Source organism: Neofelis nebulosa, chromosome 7, assembly GCF_028018385.1.
Source record: "Neofelis nebulosa isolate mNeoNeb1 chromosome 7, mNeoNeb1.pri, whole genome shotgun sequence".
Lineage (NCBI taxonomy): Eukaryota > Metazoa > Chordata > Mammalia > Carnivora > Felidae > Neofelis > Neofelis nebulosa.
Genome location: NC_080788.1, coordinates 71,720,789 through 71,738,841, shown reverse-complemented (window position 1 = coordinate 71,738,841; position 18,053 = coordinate 71,720,789). Strand labels below are relative to the sequence as shown.

The 18,053-nt window shown below is 36.5% G+C and overlaps 2 protein-coding genes across 2 annotated transcripts; one reads left to right on the top strand and one right to left on the bottom strand.

Annotated features, from left to right (window-relative positions):
• Nucleotides 1–2,127: 2,127 nt before the first annotated feature.
• Nucleotides 2,128–3,114, bottom strand: LOC131517942 (olfactory receptor 11H2-like). Its single transcript, XM_058740568.1, has one exon. It carries the CDS (start codon nucleotides 3,112–3,114, stop codon nucleotides 2,128–2,130), a length of 987 nt encoding a protein of 328 aa, XP_058596551.1.
• Nucleotides 3,115–16,382: 13,268 nt separating this feature from the next.
• LOC131516830 (olfactory receptor 4Q3) lies at nucleotides 16,383–17,653 on the top strand. The gene has a single exon (XM_058738344.1). It carries the CDS (start codon nucleotides 16,402–16,404, stop codon nucleotides 17,347–17,349), a length of 948 nt encoding a protein of 315 aa, XP_058594327.1. The 5' UTR covers nucleotides 16,383–16,401; the 3' UTR covers nucleotides 17,350–17,653.
• Nucleotides 17,654–18,053: the final 400 nt, after the last annotated feature.

The window sequence follows — 18,053 nt, the reverse complement described above, 5'->3', positions numbered from 1 at the left end:
TCTATACTCTGTCACACTCTGATCTGAGTATGCATTGTTTTGATTAGTTAATTCTGTTCTAATGACTATGTTTTCAGCTACATTCTAGTAATTGGGAATTTTCTTTTGGACGGAAAATTAACTTCCAAATGAGAGCCTGTACTGAGAACAAATTATCTGCAGACAGAAGAACAAAATATCATAATGATGGAGGTAGTTTAGTATTCACTTTTGCTAGGTTCTCTGACAAGTACATGAATTCACTTTATCCTTACCACAGCACTATAAAGAAAGTTCTCTTATTGTTACCTCTTTAAATATGTAGTAATGGAGTCATGTAGATGGGAGGGGCCAGGATTTGAATTCAAACAGCCTGTTTCTTACCACTACCACATTTTGCCTGTTAACTACAAAATCATTTGTAATTGTCTGTTAAGCAAATCAATTAAGTAGCCTCTGTAGTGAATGTTTTCGAGCTTCCTGACACACTTCTGATTTTGGCTGCATAGAGTCCCTTGGGAGCTCAGAATCAGCCTGATGGCATCCCTTCCCCCTCAGTCCACACCCATGTGTTGTCCTGCTTTCTTCCCAGGGCATTTTCTGAAGTCACAGCCGCTGGCTTAGCATACCAGCCAATACATTTTGGAAACATAAGGAGTAAAGGTGCAACCATAGTTATTTGATAAACGTTTTAGCCTCATGCCATTCAGATAGACAATTCTCAGAGGTTCTAGAGAATCAATCCCTCAGTGATTACTGTAGCTTCTTCTTAGTCCTCATTCCTGTTTCCTGAATCTACTTCCCAATAAACTACCTGCACCCAAGGCCTTGCCTCAGTTTTTCTTTTGGGACAACCCCAAAAAGCCATTCTACTTTAATTGTGTTGGAAACAAATAATTGGTAAACCACCTGTTAACAAAAGGATTTATTATCTGACAGTTAAGTTCACTCACTCTCACAGTAGAGAGATCAGTATTTCAAATGACTCATTTAATGCCCTAACTAGAAGTATATATACTTAAGCAATGTTAATATTAAGATCAGAATAGGTGAAAGGCAAGCTTTATATTTGAAGTGGGAGAAGAGTGATTGTGTGAAATGAGGCCGTATGAAGCTCCAGCAACCTGTGTGTTCCCAGGCACAGCAGATTTAGGAAAGTGTACATATGTAAGTGGAGGATCCGGAAATTGACCTATCTATGCTTATGTACCTCTTGGAAAGTCTTCATGTATTCCTATGGATATACAAAAGCCAGTTTGAATATTAATTCTTTAGAATACTGTGTGTGCATGTACACCAAAACTAAACCAAACCAAAGAAAAACTTAATCACAGGGTATTTTGGATGTAAATGAAAGAAATCTACTCTATGTCCCAAGAAAAGTCGAGGAGATCTGTTGTAAAAGGGCTTTGCCGATAGTAATGGGAGGTGACTTACATGCGGAGTCTGTGATTTCTTTTGATTTTGTTAAAGAACATGAAAACACAGAATTCATAAATATTCATATTCATTTAACATTTATTGCATGCTTTCTATGTGCAAGAGATGTCTCATTATCTCAGTAGAACCACACACTAATTATTCTCTTGTGTAGAAATTACCATTCCAATTTTAGTTGAAATTAAGTGACTTGCCAAATTCACATAGTTGATTGATGGAAGAATGAGTTCCTATCCAGACCTTCTGATTTAAAGTCCCATATCCTTTCAAAGACATCACAATGTAATTGAAAAATCTAGCTAGAAGCTGAACAGAAACATAAGGCTTTCCCTATTCCCACCACAGACACAAATGTCTCGTATTGCTTTGACTGAAGTTTTCCTTAACACTAATTTCTACCACCACAAAACCCAGGCAAAATTAAATGTTTCTTTCTTTGTGTTTCTGTGACAAATTGTATGTATATTGATAAGAACATTTATTGGATTTTATGGCGATTATCTTCTTACTTGTCTGTCTCCCCTACCAGATTGTTATTTGATGGAAGAGACTCGGTCTGAATTATCTTCCTAATTATCTTTATAATCCAGTGCCAAGCAAAGTGTCTAATATGGAGGAGGCTTTCAGTGACTATATGTCCAATGAATGACTGCTCAAGTGAATGAAAGTGAAAGGGTGGCCATTTCACCCATATCATACTAAACTAGATTATTTCACACTTCTGCTGGGTCTGCTGTCAAAGACTTTTAAAGACATTTTAAACTTTTCCAGAACTTTCCAGAGAGCATTTTTCATTTCCCTATTCCTAAGACTATAAATCAAAGGGTTGAAGAGTGGAGTCACCATTGCATAGAAGAAGGTCATGATCTTTGGCATCAGGGTAGAATGGCTGGATCCAGGGCTCACATGCATCACCATAATCGTCCCGTAGAATAACAGCACCACGGACAAATGGGATCCACATGTTGAAAAGGCCTTATGCCGACTGGATGCTGAAGGCAACTGAAGCACAGCAAGTAGAACCAGGGCATAGGAGATGAGGATGAAGAAAAAGCTAAGGAGGATGATGAGGGAGCTTAGGGTATAGCTGATGAGCTTGGACATGGGGGCAGGAGCACATGAAAGGGTCAGCAGTGGGCCTGAGTCACATACAAAGTGGTGAATTGCATTAGGACCACAGAAAGGCAGTTGGGAGATAAGAATAACAGGTACCAGATACCAGAGAAAGCCACATACCCAACAGGAAATTGCTAGGTTGAAAGACTGTTGTCTGGTCATAACTGTAGCATAACGCAGAGGATGACAGATGGCAAAATAGCGATCAAAGGCCATTGCTGAGAGAAAGAAGCACTCAGTGGAGCCCATGGAAAAGAAAAAATATAATTGAAGGAAGCATCCAGTGAAAGAGATGGTCTTGGTCTCTGAGAGGAAGTCGATCAGTGTGTTTGGAACAGTGGAATTGACATACCAGATCTCCAGGAATGCAAAATTCCCAAGCAGGATGTACATGGGGGTGTGGAGATGTTGATCCCAAAAAACAGCACAGATAATGGCTCCATTTCCCATGAGAGTCAGGAGGTAGATGATGGAGAAGAACATAAACAGGATGACCTGAATCTCCCTGCTGCAGGGAAAACCCAGAAGGATGAATTCTCTCACTGACTCAGAAGAGGATCCTGATCCAGAGATGTTCATTTAGGATGTAATCTGTGCAGCAATGAGACATCACCATGAGACCAAATCCTAAAAACTGAGCATAACATACAATGTCCTTCATGATCTGATCTTTATCTACTTATTTAACCTCATCTCTTTCCCTGTGCACCTTTGAGCTCAATGTCCAGTAAGAATAGTTGCATTTCCACCAAATGACATGCTGTTCTCCCTACCTAAAGTGTCTTTTGCTCCTTCCTTCTTTCTATCTTTTTGCTTTTCTATCTCTTCAGTGTATAAGCTTTATGAGACAGAAGTTATGTTTTTCATTTCTATATTATCAATGCCTAGTGCAGTGCAGCCTCTATAGCCATGCCCACATATTTGCTGAATCAACATTAAACAAATGACTCATTATTTTTTTAAGCTAGAATGAATGAGAAGTAACATTCTAAAATCTCTGGTAGTTTTCTGCACTAAATAATTTACACCTTATACTTTGTATCATGGATATTTCTTTACATGTTTTAGCTTACCTACTAGACTATCAACCTCTGAGAATAGAGACCAACTGTTAAACATCTTTGATTCTTTTTCTGTATCTAATACATTATGTTTTAGGCCATATGTACTATGTAATTGTTAAATGAGTAAATCATTATACCTTCAGTTGAATCTTAATTCAGATTTCTGTCTAGAAGCCCTTAGTCATTTCATGTATGTAGGGAAAGAAACATTCCATTAGACCTTGAAGCTGGGAGGGAAGTTGTAGGGGCAGATGAGAGTAAGGGCATACTACAAAGGGGAGGTAGTAGACCAATATGGTATGTGATTAGAGTAACCAAATGTACCTGTTTGTCTGGAACTGTCCCAATTTTAGCATTGACGGCCTTGTGATTCAGGAAACCCATTAGGCCCAGGGAAGCAGGATGGATGGTTAGTCATCCTATTTGAGATCCTGAAGTGGACCCAGCCTACACTAAAAATGTATATGTACTGGTTCCTTTGGGTCCTATTGAAGCCTATTCCTTTCAGTTGTCCACAGAGAAAAGGGAAAGGTTGTAAATATGACCTATGAAAGTACTGAGAAGATACCTGGGAACCATAACAAGGAGCTGCCCAAATTGCTTTCCTAGGACTTCTCGATGTCTGTGCCATCTGAATACTCTATTTATCAAATACAGCTACATGACCAAGGTCCTAGGGTGGGTAGATGTAGCCGTGATACATTTCTTTCCCTCAAGACTAAATTACTCAGTAAAGCAGCGCTATGGACCCAGAAGATTTTCTTTGAGAAACTCTGCTTTTCTCTGCTCTTGTGGCCCACTTCAGACAGTTGCCACTTCAATTCATATTTCTGTAAAAGTATTATTAAAAGAAAAGTACTCCATGAAGCCCAAGAAGAAATATAACTGGAGGAAGCAGCCAGTGAGACAGATTGACTTAGTATTTAAGAAGAAATAGGAGTTTGTGTTCTGATCTAGATTGAGTTGATTATTTCCCCAAACATTTAATGATCTGGTTTCTCTGGCCAACCTAATGAAGAAAATGTATAGCAACTCAGGGAAGAGGAAAGACCTGAAATAGTTTGATTTGGTTTCTTCACTTAAGGTAAAGAAATACTTCGCTCTTCCCAAGGAGTCTTCTGGTGTTGGTATTAAGTATGTTTATGTCTGACATATCCTGTAGGACTTTTAATTTCTCCATGCCATTATCTTGGTTTGGCCAGGTTTTCTGCCTGGGTCTGCTTCTCTCAGCTTGCAGTGATATCATAGGATCTATTTTTACCAGATAAAACCATTACTGTGATTTTCCCAGCTGTGGCTACTCATGAGTTAAATATGTATGTGTGTGTTTACATATATATACACACGACATGAAGAGCCAACATTAGTTTTAAATGCATTTATGAAACATCTCAAAACTGATTTGCTTTTCTTAATTTCATAACCTGCTAAGACTTCCTAGTGAATGGTATTTGTATTGTGACTTTGTCTTCAGTGCTATGTCTCTTTGAAACCCTGGAGTGATGTGTACATACAGCTCCTAAAATGGAATCAGGGAAACAATGCTTTCAGTCTTGTTTAACATTATCTTCTATGAGTTCTTGTCATAACTGACTCTTGTTTTCAAAAGAACCTATCTTGGAGTTGTGAAAAAGCTAGAAAAATTAATGTTTTAGAAAGCTGATTCATCTACACTTACCTCAGTTAGTGGCAAACACCACGACTTTGCCAGGAATTAAAGCTATTTGGATTTTGTCCTTCAGATCTTTCATCAAAGATACTAAAAACAATAACAAAAATTAGGCTTATTTCTCTAGGGGAAAAAAAAGGTAGGAGCATGATGCAATTTCTGCATACTGGTAGCTATGTCTGGGAAGAGTGGGTTAGCTATGTCCTTTCTTCTCAGTCTCAATTTTAGTCTCAAAAGTGTGGATTCCAAGACCTTCACTGAAAAACAAACTCTCTTTTGTTCAATTAACTGTGCAGTGGTTGCCAGAGTCTCATCAGGGGAGATGCCTAGAAGATGATGTGGGAAAGATATTGGAAATTGTTTCCAGTTTTTAATTTGGACGAAAGGATACAAGTAACACCTACATAAAACATTTAATATAGAAATGGAGTTCTGGAGAGGACCCTATTCTCTATATATTTCTAGTCTGTATTTCCAGAGATTGGCTCCTTGTGTACTTTAAAAAGTGACTTCTCACCTCAGTAGTCCTTTGGTAGTCCTTTGGGTAGGCTAGTCTCTCAGGCCAGCATCTGCCTTTACCTTCTGTGGTTAGGTGTCTTTGGCAGAAGAACTAGGAAAAATAAATAGTTGTGTAAGATGAATATGTGGCTGTGTCTCCTGAACTCAAAGCTAATTATGAATTGTCCTTTACTTTGTAAAACCAAGGTTCCTCTAGGGAAGGGAGGCAGCCCTATTGTCAATTCCCAGAGAGATGTAGAAAAAAAATTTCTGGCTTATGAGGAAAAAAAAATGGACAGCTTAAAGACTGTGAAATATTTGTTTTTAGTGCAGGAAGTAAATCCATTATGGTACATTTTACATTTTTGGTTTTCTTCAGAATTAATGTCTTATTGTATTAGCTTTGTAGTGTCATAGCATGATGAGCTCTCTCAAGATTCTTTTAACATTCTTCTAAGCTTTTGTTTTTTTAAGTCTATTTATTTTGAGAGAGAGGGATAGAGAGAAAGAGAGTGCATGAGCAGGAGAGGGATAGAGAGGAGAGAGAATCTGTCAGTGCAGAGCCTGGCATAGGTCTCGATCCCAGGAACCTGAGATCATGACCTGAGCAGAAATCAAGACTTGGATGCTCAAGTGACTGAGCCATCCAGGTATCCCTCTTATAAGCTTTTGTGTGTGCATGTACTTTTTTTTTTTTTAAGAATTATCCTTTTTTTGTTGAGTATAAGGGGCCCATATAATCATATTACAAAAATATTTCCTCTAATATGTTTCCTGTATATTTCTTTTTTTTTTTAACGTTTTTATTTATTTTTGAGACAGAGAGAGAGCATGAATGGGGGAGGGTCAGAGAGAGGGAGACACAGAATCTGAAACAGGCTCTGGGCTCTGAGCTGTCAGCACAGGGGCCCGATGCGGGGCTCGAACTCACGGACCGCGAGATCGTGACCTGAGCCAAAGTCGGCACTCAACCGACTGAGCCATCCAGGCGCCCCTATTTCCTGTATATTTCTTTAAGATCTCACCATCTGACTGACTTTTTAGGGAATTTCTGGAATCAGGCATAGTAACAAAGAATAATCAAATTCCCATTTGTATTTGGCATTTGAGCAAAAAAAAAAAATTGAAGAATAAAACATTTATAGGTCATTATAGTGCAATGCGGGGATCTTTGAGCATCAAGAGTCAGTGTGAGTTAGAACCACAATATGTATATGGTGATTGGGAAGAATTACAAAAGGTAGAGTGAACAGGAACCAAGATATAGTTGCCCACTTAATAATTTTGTCTAGGATCAGTTCTTTCCATCTTAATGTCATCTGTGGTAGACATACCACAGGTTGTCAACTATTATCTTTTGTACCAATCCAAATGAAAATATGTCCATTTTGTAATGAAGAAATTTTTTCCAAAATTTGTTCACATCATGGTGGGGAATTGCCCACTGTGATGGAGATACTTTTATTAGCATCAAGTTTGCAAGGATATTGGAAATTCACTGGAATTTTCTTCTGCCTTAGTGAACAGTAACATTTGGCATGTAGATTTGTTTTCTGTGGTATTTAGATTCACTTTTTGCTGACACATCCCCACCACTGGGTTAGCAGCTGGCAGGCATTTCTTCTCCATAAAAGCTAAAGGTCAGCATCGTTTTTTTAACATCCATCCCTCCCATCCCTAACAGACTTCTTCCATCATGGCAATTGATTTCAACTTCTCTATTGTGTAACATCCACATCCAATGACACCAGGCAGATGTATAAACATGCTGATTAATGGATATTGGGATATATTTTTTTTTTGAGAAAAGATAACTATCCAGAAATAAAAATGAAAATATAATGAAAATTAAAAATTTATGGACAGGTTTAATAGTGGATGGGACAGCAAATAAGAAAATAAATTAACTGGAGACTACATCAGAAAACTTTCTACATTAATGCATTTTGAATAGACAAAAAAAGAGAGAAAAATGGAAGAGAGGTTAAATATGGAAGTCTAACAGTTTAATTAGTAATCCTGAAGAAAGGAAAAGTCAGAAACAATATTTAAAGAGATCATATCTGAAAAATTTTTTAGATTTGGTCAAGCATAAAAAACTAAAACTTCAAAGAGTAAGTCCAATACATTCTAACACTGAAAATTAAAAATTCACACTCTACAAATTATAAACAATGGAAACTAAAGACAAAAATAATAGCTGTAAAGGAATGTGAAGAAAAATAGACTCTAGTTCCTGCCTTCTAGTTCTGTGACTTATTCACTCCATAATTGGAAGCCTGCAACTCCTAATCTCCTTTACCCATTTTGCCCATTTTGCCCATTTTCCCATCCTCCTCCCCTCTTTCAATCATCAGTTTGTTCTCTGTATTTATAGATATGATTTTTTGTTTATTCATTTGTTTTGTACTTTAGGTTCCACATATAAATGAAAACGTGATATTTGTCTTTCTCAGTCCAACTTATTTTATTAGCATAATGTTCTCTAGGTCCATCCATGTTGTTGCAAATGGCAACAACAAGTCCTTTTTTTGTGACTGAGAAATATTCCATTGTGTGTGTGTGTGTGTGTGTGTATGTATACCTATATCATCTATCTATCTATCTATCTATCATCTATCTATCTATCTATCTATCTATCTATCTATCTATCTATCTCTATCTGCCACATCTTCCTTATCCATTTATCTACTCATGGACACTTAGATTGCTTCCATACCTGGGCTACTGTAAATAATGCTGAAATAAATATAGCACATGTCTTTTTGAATTAATGTCTTTGTTTTCCTTGGGTAAATACCCGGTAGTTCTGTTTTCCACTTATCCTAAAGATATAACTCTTTGTGTCCCCCTTTGTGTGCTTAAGATGAAGAGTATTTATTATAAGGCTCCCATGTAGGGAAGACCCTGGGCCTTAACTTCTTTTTGCAAAGCTTCTGAAATGAATCCCTCATTTGCCCTGACACAATCCTGTCAGGGAAAATGAAGGTTTCGTGCTCCACTGTTTTGTTTATTTCTCTGGGTTCTGAATCACCCAAAGAATCCAGTGTTGTTGTTCCCTTCTATCTTGTTAGTTTTTTGATGCATTTTATCATTTTTTTTCTGTTGGTAGTAGGTCTAAACAATTTAGGTTTCTATCATTAGTAATTAAGGCAACTCTTGTCATTTCTACTTCTAAAAAAATCTTAATTTGTCCATTTCTCTTTGTTTCTACTGCTTTTACATTAATCCATGCTTAAAAATGTCTGATCTCTTAAAAATATCAAATCTAGGGGCGCCTGGGTGGCTCAGTCAGTTGAGCGGCCGACTTCAGCTCAGGTCAGGATCTCGCGGTCCGTGACTTCGAGCCCCGCATCGGGCTCTGTGCTGACAGCTCAGAACCTGGAGCCTGTTTCAGATTCTGTGTCTCCCTCTCTCTGACCCTCCCCCGTTCATGCGCTGTCTCTCTCTGTCTCAAAAATAAATAAATGTTAAAAAAAATTAAAAAAAATAAAAATATCAAATCTATCCATTTATGCCTATTTCCTTTGCCAGTATCCTAGTGTAACTATTATTAGTTCTTTTCTGGAAGGCAGCCAGTTACCTGCTTTCCCATTTTCCTCTATCTGATCCTTCTAGAGTGATACTATAAAAAAATTTATGAAATAATTTCAGTTACTTTTTAAAAATTACTTCAAATTCTTTCCACTCTTTTTAGAATAAAGTCCAAACTCCTCACCATGACCTATAGGACTCTGGCTACCTATTGAAACTCATCTCATATTCCCCCTTGTTCACTGTATTTTAGTCACCGTGGTCTCTAACGTTGGTGCCTCTCACTTGCTCTCTATTACATTACTCTGTTTTTTTCATTCATAGCAGTTATCAAAATCTACAATTATTTTATACCTTGTCTGTCTTTCATATTAGAATGTTTACTCTGTGAGGGACAGTGTCTCTTCTGTTCAAAATAATTATGAACTCAGTCATTAGCATAGTGCCTGGCATATATTTGCAGCATTATAAATAATTGTTGAATGAAAATACATGTTCTTTTTTTTTCTATAGGAATTTTTACATGTTATCTGTGTTCATATTTTTTTTAGCCTATGGTTGGATTTGTTAACTGCAGCTGAAAGTTCTCTTTGTGTATGTAAATGATGAAATATTTTATCCTTCTTGTATGAGTGCTAAATATGTTCTTGTTCCTAGAAGAAATCTATATATTATATTGTAGAGCTTCTTCAATTTAATGGTGCTCTAATTCTAGTTGGTTATGGAGAATAAGTTCTTTCACAAATTTTAAATAAGGGAAAGAAATGAATTTCTAACAATTTAAATGCGCTAGCCTTTTAAGAAAAAATGAATAGCTTCTAACAGAAACTGGTAGTTCAGAAGCGTTTATATGTAAGAATCCAAGTTCAGGTATTCAGAATAATTCCTTGGACAAATCAAAAGGGCTGGTTAGTTTGGTTTAGAAGGAACTATAAGTTTTTCTTCATCATTTTATAATAGATTAGAATATAACACAAATTTACATTTTATTTTTTGTAAGACCACTTTGTTTTCACATAGGAAAATTGGTTAATATGAATTTAATAAACTTCATCTACTGGTTTTACTGATCAGATGAGCTAGCATTACTTTCACATATCTAGCATTATTAAAAATGTAAAATTATGTGTTCAACCAAATTGAATGTTTTCTAATAAATAGTTTATAAATAGTAATTTTGTTGCTCTGTAATGTCATCTTATATATAATTTCCAATATCCTTTATTAACTTTAAGGCCTTGGACTAACACTAACTTGATAATTGATGAAAAATCTTTGGATACCTAGACAACTCTTAATAAGATAGAACACAAAAATATTGATTGTGAGGCCCAATTTTAATTTGCTTCTTATTTAAGAAATACAAAAAGAGATGCATGGGATTATAGGCATTTATGAAATGTATGCAATATGGTGATCTGCTGAGATGCTTGTGTGTGAAAGATATTCTCAAATATCAACTCTTCTGTTTGTGTTAGTGAGGAAATAGAAGTTAGTTACTGTCTTAGTTCTTTTGGGCTGCTATAGCAAAAATACCATAGATTAGGTGACATATAAACAAATTTATTTCTCATAGTTCTGGATGCTAAGAAGAGAGATGTAATAGAAAACTGCTAGGTTGTGTTAATTTTCTTTTTAGTGTGGTAGAAAAGGTAATCCCAAAGGTTAAGATTGTGTTGCCCTTTAGGACATTAACCAGTTTACATATAACTTAGAAATTTTATTTCAATGTTTTTTTTTAATACTCTATATGAAGCCACATTTTTATTTTTTATTTTTCATTTTTTTTTGAAATTTATTGTCAAATTGGTTTCCATACAACACCCAGTGCTCATCCCAAAAGGTGCCCTCCTCAATACCCATCACCCACCCTCCCCTCCCTCCCACCCCCCATCAACCCTCAGTTTGTTCTCAGTTTTTAAGAGTCTCTTATGCTTTGGCTCTCTCCCACTCTAACCTCTTTTTTTTTTTCCTTCCCCTCCCCCATGGGTTTCTGTTACGTTTCTCAGGATCCACATAAGAGTGAACACATATGGTATCTGTCTTTCTCTGTATGGCTTATTTCACTTAGCATCACACTCTCCAGTTCCATCCACGTTGCTACAAAGGGCCATATTTCATTCTTTCTCATTGCCATGTAGTACTCCATTGTGTATATAAACCACAATTTCTTTATCCATTCATCAGTTGATGGACATTTATGCTCTTTCCATAATTTGGCTATTGTTGAGAGTGCTGCTATAAACATTGGGGTACAAGTGGCCCTATGCATCAGTACTCCTGTATCCCTTGGGTAAATTCCTAGCAGTGCTACTCCTGGGTCATAGGGTAGGTCTATTTTTAATTTTTTAAAGAACCTCCACGCTGTTTTCCAGAGTTGAAGCCACATTTTTATATTATCTTTTGAACTGGCTTCATTATCCTGCTCTTCTTCATTAAGAGTTAAATATAATTTTTGACATGTTTTAAGCACCTTTTTGAGAATTTTGTTTATAACATTTAAAAAATTATATTTGACAGCAACAATTTATAAAAAATACTCAATTACTAGTCACAGCATCTGTGTTTTCTGTATAAGATCCATACATAGGCACCAATTAGATAAGTTGCTTGAAGTATCATCAAGAGACTCGGGTATTGTAATGAAGGCTCTGTAACACCTTGAGGGAAGTGTTTCTGCTTCTATAGCTTGCAGTGCTAACTTAGTATTTATCATTCAGCCTTGCTTACTTCAGGACCATGTTTCATATAGAAAGCAGTGAGAATCATTTTACTCAGGTATAGATTGACACATGGAAATTGGTAGCATAACCAGTGCCAAATTAATCAATCCAAAGTAAGTAAAAGGGGTGGGCTGTGTTATGCAATAAGGTCTGACTGTTTTGGAGTCTGTGGGGTCTAAGCTCAGCTTTTTAGCAAGAACTGAGATTCAGACAACAGCAGCCTAGAGAATCCTAAGGCTCATTAGGCTGAGCAATGGCATAAGAACCATAAAAGCCTCAGACACATCCAGAGCCCTGGGGACAAGAGGTCTTTCCAATTGTACAGCCAGGCCTCAACTAGAGCGTGACTTATAAGAGAGCAGTTAGGGCACAGACTCAGGCAACTATGATGATCATCTGAGAATTTATAATTTTGCTGGTCTGAAAGTATGAACAGATTGGTGGGAGGAATAGCAGGGTAACACATTCCTTCCTCAAACCCACATAGCTCCTGACATGTAATCATGTAAGTTTCTAAAATGTGTTTTTTTAAAGCTCTACTCACCCCATTTGCTCCTCTTTCTATCTCTGAAACCATATTTATACCTCTCTGACATTCATTGTTTTTAAATTTAAGAAATCATTTAAGTTTGTTCTAGGTTTATACCCTTAGATGCATTCACAGAGCAATGAAATTCTCATAGCATCAGGGAATTCTAGGACTGGTGATGTCTTGGAAGGTAAAAACAAGGTTTGGATAAAATAGGATCAGCTTAATAAAACAAAAGCAGTGGACCCATGGCAGTATTGTCTTAGGATTACCTAATTCTACAGTAGTTCCTCTTAGATCCTCTTTTCCATTTATTTATTTCAGTTGCTTTATGCTAAATTCTTAATTTCTCCCAAATGAAATTTAAGATGCAATATTTCAAACAAAGATTAGAGCAGAAAGATTAGAGCAGAAAGATTATACCTTCCTTCTCAGTTGGAGATACCATCATAGGTATCATCTTCAATGAATGGTGTACATTTCCTGGTGTTACAGGAGAAATTAGAAAATACATCAGATGCCCCCAAAAGAAGTTCACATAGCATTTAAGCCTCAACTGGTAAATCTCTTTCTGTCATTGTTGTGGTCAAATTTCTTCTTCTGAGAATACTTTTAGCTCAACACAGGCAAAAATAGACAAAATAGCAAAATACATTGTTTGAAAAAACCACAACCACTCCCACAAGGAAAATTTTATTCCTTTTTTTAAGTATTTTCTGTGTAGACCTCTCTTTTTCCTTGCGTAGAAAAACTAGAGTAGTTGCTTAACTGTCCACAAATAGCCCTTGATTTTTTAAAGAGTTTGGTTTTGTTCTCTTTCCTCCGTGCTGCTTTGGGTACTTCCATAAAGGCTTTCACTTCTCATTAAGCATTCTCCTCAATTCCTTTGTCTCTTTTTGCCAACTTAAAAACATATTTATTGACTTTCATGAATTCTTAGTTTATTCTTTGAATGTGAAGCATGAAACACTTGATAGGGTGAATGTTGCTTCCCAGATCCCAGCAGGGGGTCAGCCTAGGAAAATGTTGTGGTGGAAGGTATTTTTAGGTGATGGACAGTCCCTCATGCTTAGAGATAGTGCTGGTTTTGTCCTTCACAGAATACTCACAGGCTGGATTTCTTACTGTGAGCAGAGACTTCAGAAATACAGAAACTGGAAATATTTCTTCCAAACATGGCAGTTAATACTGCAAATGAACTTTCTATATTGGTTGGCATTGTGTTTTCATATTATCTGAAGGCAGAAAATTTCTTCAGTTCGTAAGAAATTTAAGAATAACCAGAATCTAGCCCATACCTCAATTAAAACTCAAATATAGAGTTGTCTGTATTTGTCTCATGAAATGTAATGATTTCAACATCACTATTAGTGAAGTCCTATTATGCTAATGTCCTAGGGATGATCTGAAAATATTTATTGTACTGAAGTCCCTGAATATTAAATATTACTTTAAAAAGTTAGATCATAGACTAAGACTTAACAATGTTTTGGAGTAATTAGGTTTTAATATTTTTTACATACTCTTAATCTACCCTTCTGATTGGTTTAATTTTGTCTGTTTTAGTACAAGCTTATCTTTATATCTGTCCTATGGAAATAATAAGTGTGTAATACAAGTGACTACCCTTTGCATATTGTTTTCACATTAGGAAATAATCACATTATTACTCAGCCATAAATTATAAGAATACTTTGGATTCTGCTTTTCCACTTGTTTTTTTCTTCCTTGTTTTCAGAAACCTCTTGAATTTTTAAAAAATAATTTTGGTTGTGCTTTCTCAGGCTCTTTCTAGTTTTCCAAAGATGAGGTTTGAAATTAGATGCAGAATTTCAATGAAAACTTGACCTCGTCTAATTAAATATTTTAGATAATTGGAAAGAACACCAGATTGCCATTTCCATATGGAAATTCACAATCTTTGGTATATCCAAAGAGGATTGGGAAACTTCCATTCTATTAGAGTTCAAGTAGGGCTATACGTATGACAGAAAATGGTTTCCTGTCTTTTTTGCTTTGTTTTGTTTTCCAAAATGAATCTACAGAGTGAGATTGTTCCCTCCATTATTTATCAGATTGTAGAATTAAATGCACCTGGGCACCTGATATAGGCAGGTGAAGAGGATGGTCACATATGTGGTATGATCAAGACATCCAAAAGTTCCTTTGGCCCCAAATCTCTCTCTCACTTGCTTATCTTGAAACAATGTGTAAAGCAAAATTTCTTGGTATTAAGAATTCTTATTTTTGGATTATCTGAATAATTATCAGATAACTTTACCTGACTTATTTGAGAGAACCAAGTACAACCTGGAATGCATAACTGAGACTGAAGACAGAAAAAATACAAATTTTGTCTCACTTAATATTTTACCAAGAGCTAGTTCTAGATTGAAAATCTAATCTAGATGGAGAAACATCTGCTAATTCTTAACCACTTCAATGGAAAGAATGTACCAATGTTCCCTGATTTTTTTATTTGTAATCTGAGATATTCTCAATAAAGTTAGTGTAAACTTTATTTCTTTTAAGTGTACCTATGGTTGTTGAAAAGTCCAAAAGCAGCATAATTCTGACTTCCCTCATTATCCTTTCCTATGAAATGGGTCATAATGAGCCTCTTTTGTACCTGTCTCAATGATAAGGATCATTGCCCTTGGTCTCTGCTTTTGGTGATTAGTGTGTTCTAGCCACTATCCTACTCATCTTAAGTTAGATGATTCCTTAAACTTTAAAGGCAAAGATTTAATTTCCTGTTACCCAGTTTCTACAAATTTTCCAACCTCTATCACCTATGATAATAAATAAAAACAAAGAACATGAGCTTCTTTTCAATCCTTCCTAAATAATTTGTTTCTTAACATGTGCATTTATAATAGTTACTAACTTTGTACAGTATAGTAATTTATAGTACAAAGCATTATTCCTTCAATTTGATAAATTATTACACAGTAAGCATTGTGGTGTAAGTATAGAGATTAATAAGAAATACTGCCCCACTTTAGGGAGTTAAGTAATTTTTTATTTAAGTGCATTTTATTCATAGATTATATTTGATTCTCAAAACAACCTTGGAAGATATTATTATGCCTATATTAGATTGAATAAACAAAGAATGAAACTTGGGTTTGGTACCTTGCCTGAGGTCACTGAATTGGTGAGTGGTTGAGTTGGGCATTGGATCTAGACTTCATTCCAGAACTCTTGCCATTAAAGGCTATAGTTTTGTCTCTTACAAAAATGGAATGATTTTCACGTTCTCATCACCTCATGTCCAGGTAATTTTCTCCCTCCCTAGTTTGTTGTAAATGTAACTTAAAAGCATTATAGGAATGAAGGGTTGGAACGAATGCAATGTTCTATTTATACAGGAATATATTTCTTGTTCTATTTTTACAGGAATATATATTTCCTACCTCACAGAAATTGCTTAAGATTTTTCATGTTGGGGGCGCCTGGGTGGCTCAGTTGGTTAAGCGTCCAACTGTGGCTTGGGTCATGATCTCACTGTGCATGAGTTTGAGCCCTGCATTGGGCTCTGTGCTGAGCTCAGAGCCTGGAACCTACTTTGGATTCTGTGTCTCCTTCTCTCACTTTGTGTCTCCCACACTCATGCTGTGTCTCTCAAGAATGAACAAACGTTAAAATTTTTTAAAAAGGTTTTTCATCTTGGAATATGATTCCATAAACACCAGACCCCAAATCATATATATATATATACATATATATATATATATGTATATATATGTATATATATATATGTGTATATATATATATAAATTTTTGTCTAAGTTAAATCTTTCTTCTTCCAATTCTTCTTTCTATAGGTCACTTGGTATTCTTGACTTGATGAAAAAAAGAAATGATTCTAAAGTGACAGAATTTGTTCTTCTGGGCCTATCATCCTCTTGGGAGCTACAGCTATTTCTCTTCTTAATATTTTTGTTTTTTTACATGACTGTTGTTTTGGGAAACCTCTTGATAATTGTAACAGTGCGAGCTGATGCTCACCTGCTCCAATCTCCTATGTACTATTTTTTGGGCCATCTGTCCTTCATTGACCTATGCCTGAGCTGTGTTACCGTGCCCAAGATGTTAGGAGATTTCCTACAGCAAGACAAGATCATCTCTTTTTCAGGATGCTTGGCCCAGATCTACTTCCTGCACTTTCTGGGAGCCAGTGAGATGTTTCTGCTGACAGTCATGGCCTATGATAGGTATGTTGCCATATGTAATCCTTTGCACTACTTGACAGTCATGAATCGTCAGCTATGCTTTCACTTGGTTTTTGCCTGTTGGTGTGGGGGTTTCATCCATTCTATCACACAGGTCACACTGGTCATACAGCTGCCCTTCTGTGGTCCCATTGAACTGGACAACTTCTACTGTGATGTCCCACAGGTCATCAAGCTAGCGTGTACGGACACATATGTAGTAGAGGTGCTGATGGTCTCAAACAGTGGTCTGTTATCTCTCGTCTGCTTTTTGGTCTTGCTATTCTCTTATGCCATCATCCTCATCACTGTGAGAACTCGCTTCCGTCAGGGCCACAGCAAGGCACTCTCTACCTGTGCCTCCCACCTCACAGTGGTCAGCCTGATCTTTGTGCCATGTGTATTCATCTACCTGAGGCCTTTCTGCAGCTTCTCCATGGATAAGGTATTCTCTGTCTTTTACACAGTGATCACACCTATGTTGAATCCTCTCATCTACACACTCAGAAATGCTGAAATGAAGACAGTCATGAAGAAGCTGAGAAAAAAGCATGTGGCATCCTTCTGCCATATTAAAGGATGAACAGGAAGATGTGATTTATAAAACATAACTTTCTTGGGACATTCTTGACTCATCCTGTACATGAGTACATGCATGAAACCAATTTGATGACTTTGGTATAAAATCCAGCATAAACATTATAATTGCTGTTGATTGCTATTGAGGCATAGTGACTTTGTCAGATGTTAAATATTAAATAGGGAAGTCAGGAATGTGTAATGGCCCAGGTATTGAGTACTAGGCTCAAGAGGACACCTTGAAAGTCCAACTCTTCTATCCTTTTGTCTATAACTAGTCTTTAAGTCATTTGACTTTGATTTTTTATTTTATTTTTTAAACAATCCTTTTTTAAAGTTTATGTATTTATTTATTTTGAGAGAGAGAAAGTGAGTGTGAGCAAGGGAGGGGCAGATAGAGAGGGGGAGAGAGAGAGAATCTCAAGCAAGCTCTGCACTGTCAGCACAGAACCTGATGCAAGGCTCGAACTCAGGAACTGTGAGATCATGACCTGAGCTGAAATCAAGTTGGACACTTAACCCACTGAGCCAACCAGGGGCCCCTCATTTTACTTTTAAATTCTCTTCAAATGAAAGAAGGTATCCCATCACCTTTTTTTTTGTCCTGGTCCTCTGGCTGTAACAACTCCTAGTGTCAGGAAGTTCCTTCTGATATATCATCAGAGTCTCTTCTGAAGCAGTGTGAATCCCTTTCATCCTGTCTCTAAC